The sequence below is a fragment of the Cyprinodon variegatus genome, unplaced genomic scaffold (assembly GCF_000732505.1).
Source record: "Cyprinodon variegatus isolate N-32 unplaced genomic scaffold, C_variegatus-1.0 Scaffold113, whole genome shotgun sequence".
Lineage (NCBI taxonomy): Eukaryota > Metazoa > Chordata > Actinopteri > Cyprinodontiformes > Cyprinodontidae > Cyprinodon > Cyprinodon variegatus.
Window position 1 is genome coordinate 287,783 of NW_015150566.1, and position 12,475 is coordinate 300,257.

At 36.8% G+C, this 12,475-nt stretch overlaps 1 protein-coding gene across 1 annotated transcript in view; it reads right to left on the bottom strand.

Moving 5' to 3' along the window:
- Positions 1-12,475, bottom strand: part of LOC107085027 — a 36,183-nt gene that overhangs the window by 22,557 nt on the left and 1,151 nt on the right. The window contains exons 2-4 of the mRNA XM_015375150.1: positions 8,418-9,270; positions 7,521-7,701; positions 4,303-4,442 (exon numbers count right to left, since the gene is read on the bottom strand). Of these exons, the coding sequence (XP_015230636.1) occupies positions 4,303-4,442; positions 7,521-7,701; positions 8,418-9,228 (1,132 nt within the window). The 5' untranslated portion in view covers positions 9,229-9,270. The remainder of the gene's footprint in view (positions 1-4,302; positions 4,443-7,520; positions 7,702-8,417; positions 9,271-12,475) is intronic.

Here is a 12,475-nt window from a genome sequence, read left to right on the forward strand (position 1 = left end):
GAATTGTTCAGCGAGCTGCCAAGCGATGCCATGGAATCGGGAAAATACAGAACCGGTTTTCGATTCCCATCCCTAGGCATTACTGATTAAAAATCCAATAATTGGAAGTTGTATACATTTAACAAAAGCCGGATAAATATATATTTTTAGATCAGCAAGTAAAAAATACAATCACGACACTAAAGTACAAGGTGAGCCCAAAGCTAGTAAAGCAGTGACTGTGCATCTTAAAGAAGAAAAAACACAACAACGTTAAATTAGCACTGAGGAAGGGTAAACAATGGAACAGTAATGGACAAATTATTAGCAGTTTGTTAACTCGGTTGGGACTGCAGCTCACCAACTGTTGGCTGCCGAAAACTGGTAAAGTTAGCCTTTACAGTACTTGATAGTGCCCTATAGGAGCTAAACTAAAGGTTATGTTTTTAGTTGAGTTTGTGTGTTTGTCTCTGTACAGGATAACTTCTAAAACTGTGAACGGATTTTAATCTAATTTTACCAGTCCAAGGAATGATCCATAAAATTTTGGTGATGATCAACTTTTACAGTGTGGATGCATGAATTTTTAAAGGATTCTTTCACAAAATTTGGTGGAACAGGCAGTTCCCCCTTAAACCAGAGGGAGGCAGCACTGAACATTGACAGCTTCAACATCAGGATAAAAAAAAAGTCCAGAGGTATTACACTGAAGACAAAAACAGAGGAAAGGTCTCGAAGTCTCGATCTGCTGATCAAATGACAGCAGAGGGCAGAGTGATCGAGGAAGTGTGAAGCAGAACATACACCAGTGGCTGCAGACACACTGTGCCTTATTTATAAATTTATAAAAAGATTTTAAGGAAATTGTTACCAAAGGTGGACTTCATGTCAGGGCATAAAAAATGGACAGAATTATTGTAAACTTAATAACATACATGAAACAGATATTGTTAAATACAGAGGTGTAAGGTACCAAAGTACAAATAATTAGTTAATTAAGTAGAAATTTTGGCTATCTATACTTTACTTTCTATACCACTTACATTTTTTTTGGTAATTATCTCTACTTTTCAGTCTTTAAATTTTAAAAATAGACTTGTTTTGTTTTATTTGAGCTCAGTTTCGTTATGACGTGTTGGCATTTAAAAAAATAAAGAACAATTAAATAATTTATTTCATCCAAATAATTAATTTCTTTGTGGTTGGACTCGGTGCTGTACCAAATTCTCATTCACTACATACCAAAATAAATAGTTTTTTTCAAAATGATGCAAAGTTAAATTTAACACTGTTGCTGTTAGGTATAAAACTAGGAAATTAAGTATAGGGAAATTATCATCCAGAATTGTAGAAAAATGTCCTTTAATAAGCTAGTGCAGTAAAGCTTCTGCTTTCCCTGAATTACTTTTACTTGTATACTTCGAGTAATTTTACAAATGGTACTTTTAGACTTTTAATTGAGTAAAAAGCTTAAGTTGATGATTTCTACTTGAATAATAAACATTAATACTTTTGACACCTCTGGTTAAACATAGATGCTAAATTACAAAAAAACAAAACAAAAAGTGATTCTTAGTTTTCCCCTATTTTTAATGTTAAAAACACATCTAGTTTTGCAAACCCAGTATGATGCATCGTGTCATGAGCCAAAACCAGAATTAAACCAATATTTTCCTTGATTTCCAAACACTAGTATTTGTTCCTGATTTTTCACTTCTCTATGTCTCTCAGTGCTTAACTCTTCAACCAGCATTCACCAGAATGTTTCAGTTTCACTAGATGTGCTTGCTTTGATAAGAGAAAAAAATAAGATAATTTTGCTTTTTTTGATCATTGGTTTCCCATAAAGACCATGAAACCAAATAAAATAATAATTGTACGCAAAACATATTGGTAATCCTCTAAAAACAATCTAATTCGACCTAAAGACTCATCCTACTTTGGTTTTTGACTGAAATTTAATGCAGTTATTCACATGTTTCATTGTTTCTATTGTTACCTACTGTAGCCAGTTTTATTTTAAAGAAAAAATATATTTCAGAAGACCAGCATGTATTCAGCAACTTCTAAGAGAAACAGATCCCTGATCAAACATACATTTTGATATGCCATCTGTTAAAAACCATGTTACACAAAATAAAACAAAAGTTAAGGACCAATACATTTGATCATTTAAAAGTGTAGGCATTAATAAACAACACTATCCCTAAATACTGTATGCCTAACCAGCTAAAGTAGGATATTCAAGACTATTAGCTTTCTTTGCATGTTTTTTCGTCACACTAAAAGGATTAGGTCATCAAACTAATCAATCAATCAAAGTAATGTAAATATATAAGCTGGTTTTATTAGCATGCTAACTAACTAAGCAAGTGAGAAATATTCCCCTCTTGTTAAACCATGAGTTTACTGTGAATTAACTCTGTTTCCTAGCAACACATAAGCCTGGTTATCATCAGAACGGTACAACCAACAAATAAAAAAGTTTGAATCTTTCTTTAAAATACTGAGGTATGCAAAAATGTCTAGATAAGACTTTGGAAGTAAAGTGAAACTTAACGCCATTATCCACATAGAAAGAAAAGATTAAATAATGTTACAGCTTTTAAAGAGCGATTTACCTTCCAAAAACTGATCTTAGAGGCTGATGGCTCATCCAGGAAGTCCCAGAAAAACCAAAAACAACAACATAACTTCCTCAGGAGTCATTTCCTCAGTTAAGATCAGAGATCATGATTCAATAATAAGAGAGAAAAAATTAACTCTGGAAAGGTTTAAAGGTCAGAACCTCTGCTGATCCAAAAGAACACAAACGCTGGCTTTAGATTTACTGAAAAACATCTTCATTATCCTTAAAGGTACAGTGTAAAATTAATATAGGGATTCACTGACATAAATATAATTTATTATCTATATGTATGTTACAGCTCAATCTTTATGTTTGCCTTACCTTAGAAATTCCTATTTAAAATAACATCAGAGTGGGTGTGCATTTGTGGAGTCAGACATTTTTTGTGTTACGGCAGCAAAAAGTTGACCAACTAGTGACTGTAGAGATTGCCATTATGCTCAAATGGGACTACGGCAAGTAAGGCGTATCTAAAAATTCTACACAGACTAATAAAATACTACTCGATCTATGTAAACTAGACTTACACAAGCCAAGAGCAGCCTGTTTATTGTGATAAGTTTTGGGTTGTTTTCTAAGCTGACTCACATTATTCCGCTGCTCTTGGTCCATGTTTGTTTTGGTCAGAGGGCCCAAAACAGGAAGACAATCATTTGGACAACAGAGGTAAAGGGAGTTGCTAAGCTCAGACAGGAGCAGACGGTAAGCAGTGTGAGGACAGAAGCTGAGAGAGCTCCATACCCATGATGAGCCGGTCAAATATGCTGCCCTCTGGAGCTAAGCAGCCTTAGCTGCAGAGGCGGCAGCTCGACGCAACTACTGTAGCTCAGGATGAGAGCCGAAGATCACAGCTTCATCAGTGCAGAGCGCCATTGGCCCGAAAGACGGCACTAGGCCAAGGCTTGCCTGTAGAGGCCAACCACTGGATGCAGACAGAAAACCACACCTGGCGGACCGTGCGTTGGAGCGTTCAAGAAAAGGCATCAGCTGCTTATGGTTTATGTCGCTGCAGTCTGCAATCTGACCATCAGATGTCACTAAAAATTACACACTGTAACTGTAAGGGGAGATATTCTAAAGATTTTTATTTTTAACAGTATTAAAAATACCATGTACAATCAAACATAGTCATGGTGTTTGATGTTTTGGATCTGATAGGACCCAAATTCTTCTTTGTACCAAAATGGTACCAAATCGGTTCAGCACCTTACAACCTTGGCAGGGCAACAGCACGTCTACCCATGAATAAAAAGAAAACTAAGTTAAGGTTGGAATGGCCTAGTCAAAGTCAAGCTGAGGTATGCTATGTGGTATAAACAGGTCAATTCAAGCCCCAAACCCTTTTAATGTGCCCTAAAAATTATTCTGCAAAGAAGTAGAGTCCAAAGCTCCTCCACAGTGACAGAAGAGACCGACTGTTAGTTATCACGAGTGCTACAGGGCAGCTGAGCAGGACATCACCACTTTTTAGATTTAAGGGGCCAGTTACATGTCAAACAGATCCAGGCAGCTTTATATCATGTTTAAAGGCTTATTTTTTTATTTTTGCATTTATTCATGTCATCTTTGTCTGGTAGTGAAAATGTGTAGGATAATTGAAAATGTGTGTGCTTAAAAAGCAAAACCAGAAGATACCGATGTATGATGGAGCAAATCTAAAATATAAACAATTAAAGGTTCAATTAAACACTTACAAATGGTGTGAGGGCAGATTTTTGGCCAAGGACACTTGTTGGACTGCCCAGGGGTTTGTGGGGCCTCCCAGAAAATACCTGGATCTCTGGGCCAGGTAGCCACACCGCAGCGACTGAGATAGAAGCCTCCCTCTCGCAAACTGAAACCAAGAAAGAAGCAGCCATAAGCATCCTGACTGAAGTTAGATTTAATATCAGAGTCAAGCAAGAGTTGCATAGCATATCCACCTAAACATGTTAGTCTAGAAGGGGTCTGTTTCTGTCTGGGATAGAGCTTAAAGCTATATTACCCAAAAATAAAAGAAATAAGAGAACTTTTTATCAAACCAACTTTTTTAAACAACAAAGAGTTTGTCATGCTTCACCCAGAATAGAGCTGCTCTTTAAATTATTATTATTATTTTTTATTTATTTATAAAACAATGAGTGTTACGGTATAAATGCATTTGCACTGCATGTTGGGGGATTTGTATGAATGATTTATTCACATCAGTTTACCCATATGAGTATTGTGCGATTTGTAGCTGTTCCGAAGATATTTGGTTTTGTTATATCAAAGTAACGTCTTCCTATGGGCAACAAGCTGAAGGCACAAACTAAACTGTTCATAATTTATTCTTTAAGGTACGCCAGCATTCATAACATGTAGGCGAATCACTTTCCCGCAGACATCTGCGGTTATATTTATTTATATTTATATTTCTTAAAAACAAAGCGGTGCGTGTATGACGTCATCCGCGCGCACCGGCTACATTCCGCTTTGTTTTAAAAAATATAGAAATATAAAAAATATTACTGCAGATGTCTGGGGAAAGTGATTCGCCTACATGTCGTGAATGCTGGCGTACGAAAAAGAATAAATTATGAACAGTTTAGTTTGTGCCTTCAAGTCGTTGCCCATAGGAAGACGTTACTTGAAAATAACAAAACCGAATATCTTCAGAACAGCTCCAAATGACACAAAATATGGGTGAGTAGAAAATGATGTAATAACGTAAAATAAAGGGGGCAACGTAAAAAAAAAAAAACTGTGTTCTCCTTTAAAGTAAAGTGGTAGCCAGTTTTTTTGTAAACTAGACAGATAAATACATCTAATGTTACTCTAGACTAACTTTTTTTTCTGCTTGAACTGCCCTTGAAAAAACCCTTTTGTTTTTCTTAGGTACTGTACATTAGCACAAAGGTTAGGTGCAACCAAATCCTATTTAAAATCAGTTTTACAAGTTCACCTTTGTTTTTTTATTTACATCTATTTATGGAGACAATATTGACTTGTACACGATTAAGTAAAAGTCTGGACAACATAAAATCCTTTATTTGAAACAATTCTACAAGAGAAAATGTTGGTGCTTAAAGTGCCACATTGAACTACAAAAGATGAAACAACTCAGATATTCTTAGAAAAAAATAAATTCCAAAATAAAAGTTCAAAGCTGGCCTCAGACTAAACATAATGAAAATCTCATGGATTATTCCTGCATTGCAGCCACATGCTGTTTTGATGTAGTCTGGTCCTCCTTAAACCTTAACCTTGGCTGAACCAGCTTTTCACACACTCTCTAGAATCAACATCTTCCAGACATGGTCCATTTACTCTCATGCTTATCAGATCTTCTAATGTGTTTACCTGTAGAAAGTTCTAGTGTTTGAATTGATCTTCTAATGTGCAGAGAAATGTATGTAAACAACAACAACACAAAATGTTGCTATTATTAATTCCTCTTTTTTAACAGTGGGGGAAACTAAGTGAAAAAGTAAACATCTTAGAGGATAATTAAAGGTATTAATAAAGACCTTGAAATAAAAATGATATAGTAATTATATGTTAAGCATAATAAGAAGAGTAGTCTATTAGTGTCTGTCAAAGCACATAAAGACTGTATTAATTTTTTTCATTGTATCATAAACCTTATAGTTCACATTTGTGACCAAACTGGTAAGATTGGTCAAGTTTTTTCGAGCAGACATATTTCTACTTTAAGCAGTGTGCCTTTGTAAAAATAAATTACAGTATGGTTTTAAACATTGTTTGAGATCTAATCTGTGACTGAGAAATTAAACAATGCAGATTATGAAATCCCAAAGTTTAAGCAAAACATGTTTTTTTTATTTTATTTTTTTTTTAGAAAAACTACCAGTGCAACATGTTCTCCCTGAGCATGCGTGTGTTCTCTCCAGGTACTCCGGCTTCCTCCCACAGTCCAAAAACATGACTGTTAGGTTAACTGGCTTCTCTAAAGTTCCCTTAGATGTGAGTTTGTGTGTGAATGGTTGTCCTGTTTTTCTCTGTGTTGCCCTGCGATGGACTGGCAACCTGTCCAGGATGTACCGCGCCTCTCCCCCATAGACAGCTGGAAATAGGCACCACAACCCCTCACGACCCCACTTGGGATTAAGCGTGTCAGAAAATGGATGGATGGATGGATGGATGGATGGATGGATGGATGGATGGATGGATGGATGGATGGATGGATGGATACCCGTGCAACATTTATTATTTATTATACTTGCTCTCCATGCAATCTAGATGATTTTGCAAATTTAAATCGACAATTTTTATTTCTAGATTTTTCCAAATTCAGTAGAAACATAATAAAAATTATCTAAAACTAAATGCAACAAAATAGGGTTCTAAGAAATATAGATCGGGAGCGGTTACACAAAACGTTTTTAGATTTTATCTGTTAAAAATAGAAAAAAAGGAAAATCACATTTTTCCCATTTTGTTGTATATTTATATTTTCTGTTGTTAGAATAATAAAACATATATTTTTAATTCTATGACTGTAAAATGGGGGCTAAATTTCTACATATAGGGGTGGTTTTGCAGGGTCGTGTGAAAATACAGCAAAATGTCATTAGAAAAAAATATCCAAATATGAGTGGGACGGTGTGGTTAACCTTAAGTATTTCTTTTTGGTCAAGTTTGTATTTACATACTATTTATTTTAACTAAAGAGCTTTTATTAACTCAAATTCAGTTTAAATATACTCTCAGTGGGTTTCAGCAAGTAGGAGGCTACCTCCATCACTTGAAACTATAAAAAAAAGGGGAACTACACTACCATTCAGACCTATTCCTGTGTTACTCAGCTCAAAAACTTTAAACCATCAAAAATAACCACAAGACTCTAACCTCACACATATTCAACAAATAGGTGATCAGAAACACTACTTATTGAATTAGAGTAGCTTTTTTCTAATAAAAAAGCTCTTGCCTGTTGCTGAGCTGGTATGGCTGTCTGCCTGGGATGAGCGTCTCTGTGAGATTGGAGCTCGGCTTGCTTCCTGGACCGGCAAACACGAACGCATCGAGAGGTTGCGTCTGGCTCAGCGGACTTCCCACCGGAAAGTCTGCAGCTCTGCCACTGTAAATAGCCACAGCGCCGGACTCATCTCCTGAGGACAACCAGTGACAGGAAGAAAGAATTTACAAAGAAATGAAGCTACAAGGGAAATAAAAAAAACAGCCAGTATAAGTGAGAATTGGTTCCCCAATGTCAAGGCATATCAGGCTTTTTTTGAAGGTTACAATAATCTTTTGTACAGTTTCTTGGTTCGAAATAAAACAAAAAAGGGCTGTAGAGATCTGAGTTATCAGAGATTTTAAGGCCCAACGAAGAGCTGCCTCCACCCAACCTTTGATGCTAAAAAAGTGCAACCAGCCATTTCCTCAACTCACAGGACAGACACATTTAGCAGCCTGGAAATATTTCTGGTCAATCAAGGTGTGAAAACGGAAAGGGTGTCACCTTTTTATCGTTGATTAAAAAAAAGTTTGAGCAGCATATTTGGAGCTTACTCTTCCCATTGCCAGTAACTCAATGTAGCTGGTATCAACATATTGAATTATTTGATAAAGAAAGTTTTTGCATGCAGTGTATGTAAATATCTGATACCAACTCCAAATGATATAGATTCCATTGCATCTATGCTGATTAATATCTTTGCAGGAGAGCGGAGAACTGTTGCGTTTCTCTTTTAAATGAAGAAAAAAGGATATATTTTGTTGAAGTTCCACCATATCTTTGTATTTTCAACTCTAGCCCATTATAATTCCCACTTTTAAAAAAAAACGACATTAGCAGGCATTTTACATCATTCAGAGAACTAACCTTTCATGTATTTCTTGTCAACGGTCACAGAGAGGAAGCCAGATCTGGAGGTGTCCACGTCTATGCTGACACTAACCTTGTCCGTTTTCCCATCCCACACCACCACCGCTATAGGACCTGCAGCCGAGGCGTCTGTCAGCTCAACCATCCCGTCCACCTGTCCTCCCCCCAGCTTCAGCTCATTAATGAAGGGACTGGTCAATGGTGCAGGAGGCGGCGTGCAGTTGTTTCGTTGACCTGGCGAAGGCAGGGATAACTGGAAACCCCACTGATCTTCAGAGAGCAGGCACCTTTCGATTGACTCATCGGCCTCATGCGCCGCATCGTCTTCAACAAAGGGCTGCTCCCCAGGGGTCAGGGTCTCAGCCAGGAACTGTGCATCTGCAGAGTGGCGATTCATATAGACCACGGCATCCACCAGCCCCACTGGCGTGACGTTCATTTTTTCCGTGTATCGGGCGGCAGAGGTGCGATAAAGAACTATTGCATCTGGGCCATTCTGGACTGTGTTCGGTGGCAGGGGGATGGCCGGGCTGGGCACCAAGTCCACTGAGCCCACCAGGAAGAAACCTCTGTCGTCTGTGCTGTGGTCCTTGAGGTCTAGCACCTTGTAGGCTATATTTCCATTTCCATTATAAAAGACTAGGGTGTAGCCATCCAGAGAGGCCCGCTGTCCACTAGTGTGGTACAGCTCAACAAACTCAGAGGTGTCCAGTCTGGGGTTATCAGCATTGATTTCACTGATAATGAGGCAAGGGTCCGCTAAACTTAACCCCAGCAGGTAGAACCAAATAGATAAAGTAACAAACATTTTCTTCAGTTTTTCTGAATGGCTTCAGTTGTACATCAGCTTCTGAAAAATAGAACACAGGTTCATCAGCATACAGGGTGACTTATTGACTAAAGTCAAATAACAGGTTGACAAGCAAGATGGCACATAAAATAATTATTACAAAGTGATTTAAAGGGGGACCTTATAATTTGGTATGGTGCTTTCAATTTTGTCTGTTTGTAGAAATAGCTTTGGGCTGCTCAGTGACGCAGTGGGCAGCACTGCCGCCTTGCAGCAAGAAGATCAAGATTCAGTTCCTGGCCCAGCTCTTTCAGCATGGAGTTTGCATATTCTCCCTGAGCAAGTGTGGGTTCTCTCAGGGTACTCTGGCTTCCTCCCACAGTCCAAAAGAAGAATATGAGGTTAATTGGTTTCTCTAAATTGTCTTTAGGTGTTTGTGTGAATGTTTTTTTTTGTCTCTGTGTTGCCCTGCGATGGACTGGTGACCTCTCCAGGGTGTACCCCGCCTCTCACCCGAAGACAAAAGAAACAGAAAAAGAAAAACCTCAGACATGGTGAAAAAAAAAAGAATGTGCAATTTTTTTTTCCATCCAAATTTCTAAAACTGATACTGAGGAATGTAAAACGGGTGCCAAAAAAGCAGAACTGAAAGAAAAGGAAACTGCAAGAAATGAAAAAAATAAATCACATCAGGGTCATTGTATAGCCATTTCTTTTTCAGTTTGTCTGAACCCAGATGAGTCATGAGTTTGTTTTAAAGCATCAAAACTTGTGCTAAAAAAAAAAGACTATATACATTTCAGAATTATGTATTGTTCAGTCACAGTCCACCTGCTTGAGAAGCTGTAATTGCTGCAGCTATTTCTTTTAGAAAATGACAGTCTAGTTTCTTGCTGAATTTGTGAGGCCCTCATATATTAAAGTGCTTTTCACCCTTTAGATTGACATTGACTTTGAAAGAGAGACCGAACTGGCTGATTGAGGTTTATGTCGAGTGCTATTTGCTGTTAGATTTACAGTTTCCCGAGCTCGGTGGCTAACATTAGAATTTACTGATTAAATTTTGTTGGTTGATAATATACATTCATGAATAATCTGTATAGAAACTCTATAAGACAAACTGGATATAACATGGATTAACTGGATACTTCAGTTTAGGTTTGAGTTTCTTGAAATGTATCTATATGCAAATTGCAAAAGTAAAGCTTTCAGAATACCGTTAAACTGTGAAAAAACATTCCATGGTTCTATTTCTATCATTTTGTCTTACATCGAATGAAAACACACATCTCAGGTTCTAACAGTGAGAGTTTTATATTGGAAAAATTATAATGTTTCTTTTAAAGTGTGATGTAATGGCCAATCACAGGGAGGACTGCTGAATGAATAGCTGTCATGTAAACAGTCAACGACACCCTGCGCAATAAGGTTGAGCCTCAAAGCGCCATCCGAAGGAAGCTTGATGTTCTAACAGTCTTGTATCAAATCTTATTCAACCTTATCATCATAATTCAAAGAAAAAGAGTCGATCTCAAGAGCAATAAAAAGCAAACACCATGTAAAAAGATTTGGAGAAGATTTCGGAGGTGTGGACTGTAGCTGAGCAGAGCCAATAACACATGGATGTGGATTACTGATGTTGCATGATGTCAATTCCTGAATGAGAGAAAACACTGGAAGCATCTTAACTGGATTTAAGGACCAGTGTTAAGGTTTTTATTTTTAATGACAGTGGAAAGCTCACTGGCAATGTGGAACCCTGCCACTCTAGTCTCCCTTACAGATTATGGAACATTTTCAAATAAAATGCCAGATAAACTTACATCTGAACAGAGAGGTGTGAGATTAAAATCACACAGGTGGTGGTGCATATTTTGGATAGATCTGTATTGGTGTTCTGTTGGTGGAGCTCTGATTCTAGCCACAGGCCACACCTTGTGAATCTCCAGGAAACCTTTGAATGGGATCGACTCAATTCAGAATCCACTAAAGACTGGTTATTCCTGTTACTTGTCAATTGGTCATTTTGTCATTGGCTTAGTGGGAAGAATGGATGTCTTCCTATCTACAGGTGTTAAGATGGATTTCTGCTTCCCAAAACTGCCAAACTGTGTACCAGTATATAAGAAAAGTTTGCAATTTTGGTTGGATGAATGAGAATTTTAGTGCAAAAGTACAGTAGAAACATCAGAGGTGTTTACCAGAAATTACCAGAAATTATACTAAGCTAGAGCTGCACTATTTGATCGTACTTCTACTCAAGTAAAAGTTAGAAGTAGTCCTCTAAATTACTGAAAGAGGCTTCTCACTGATTACTAAGTAACTGATATATTTACTAGCCATGATGATACAATCACATTTCATATTCTTAAAATTATATAAAGCTCTTTAAATACAGTTCTTTGCAAAATCAAGTGTTTTAAATAATTAGTTAAAAATAATGTATATGCAACATAGGCAAGCAGAGGCGGTTCTAGACAGGAGCCAACAGGGGCCTGCTATGCCCCTGTAGAACTAGTCCTGGCCCCTTTTGTAGCCCCTGTACTGAAACACACATAACAAAATTGATGCAATTAGAAGATGCAATTATAAAAATAATGAAAAAGATCTGTTTTTGCAGTGTAACTAAATCAATTTCTAATGGTCATATGCCATTAAAGAAGAGACTTCTACTGATTTCTACAATGGACCAACTTAATATTTTGCCTGGACAATTTACTTTAACAATTATTTAAAACTTTCAAGCAGTTTTAGCTTCACCCGTACTGAGAAATTCTCAGTTTTTATCCGTTAGATCAAGATTGCAACCTGGGCTTTATGGCTCATTTACAATAAACACTCTTGTCCTTTTTTTGTGTGTGTGTGTTAGTTATTTTTTAGTTCTATTCCCCTCCAAAAAAACACCATGCAACCCAGAACCAACACCGTAGGCAACATTAATTAAACAACAACCATTTCCCGTGGAAGAGATCCTTTTCAAAATATATTATTTTATTTATTTAGACTTAGATTTATTTTTCATTTTGTTTACACAAGTATTGTAAAACAAAAATACATTTAGTTTAGAACAGCTCTATAGACAATTTCATTTTTTTAAAGTGCAGCCTAGAAAAATTGTAAAAAAAATATATATATAAAAACAGTAATATAAACAATGAATACACACACACACACACACATATAGATAGATAGATAGATAGATAGATAGATAGATAGATAGATAGATAGATAGATAGATAGATAGATAGATAGATAGATAGATAGA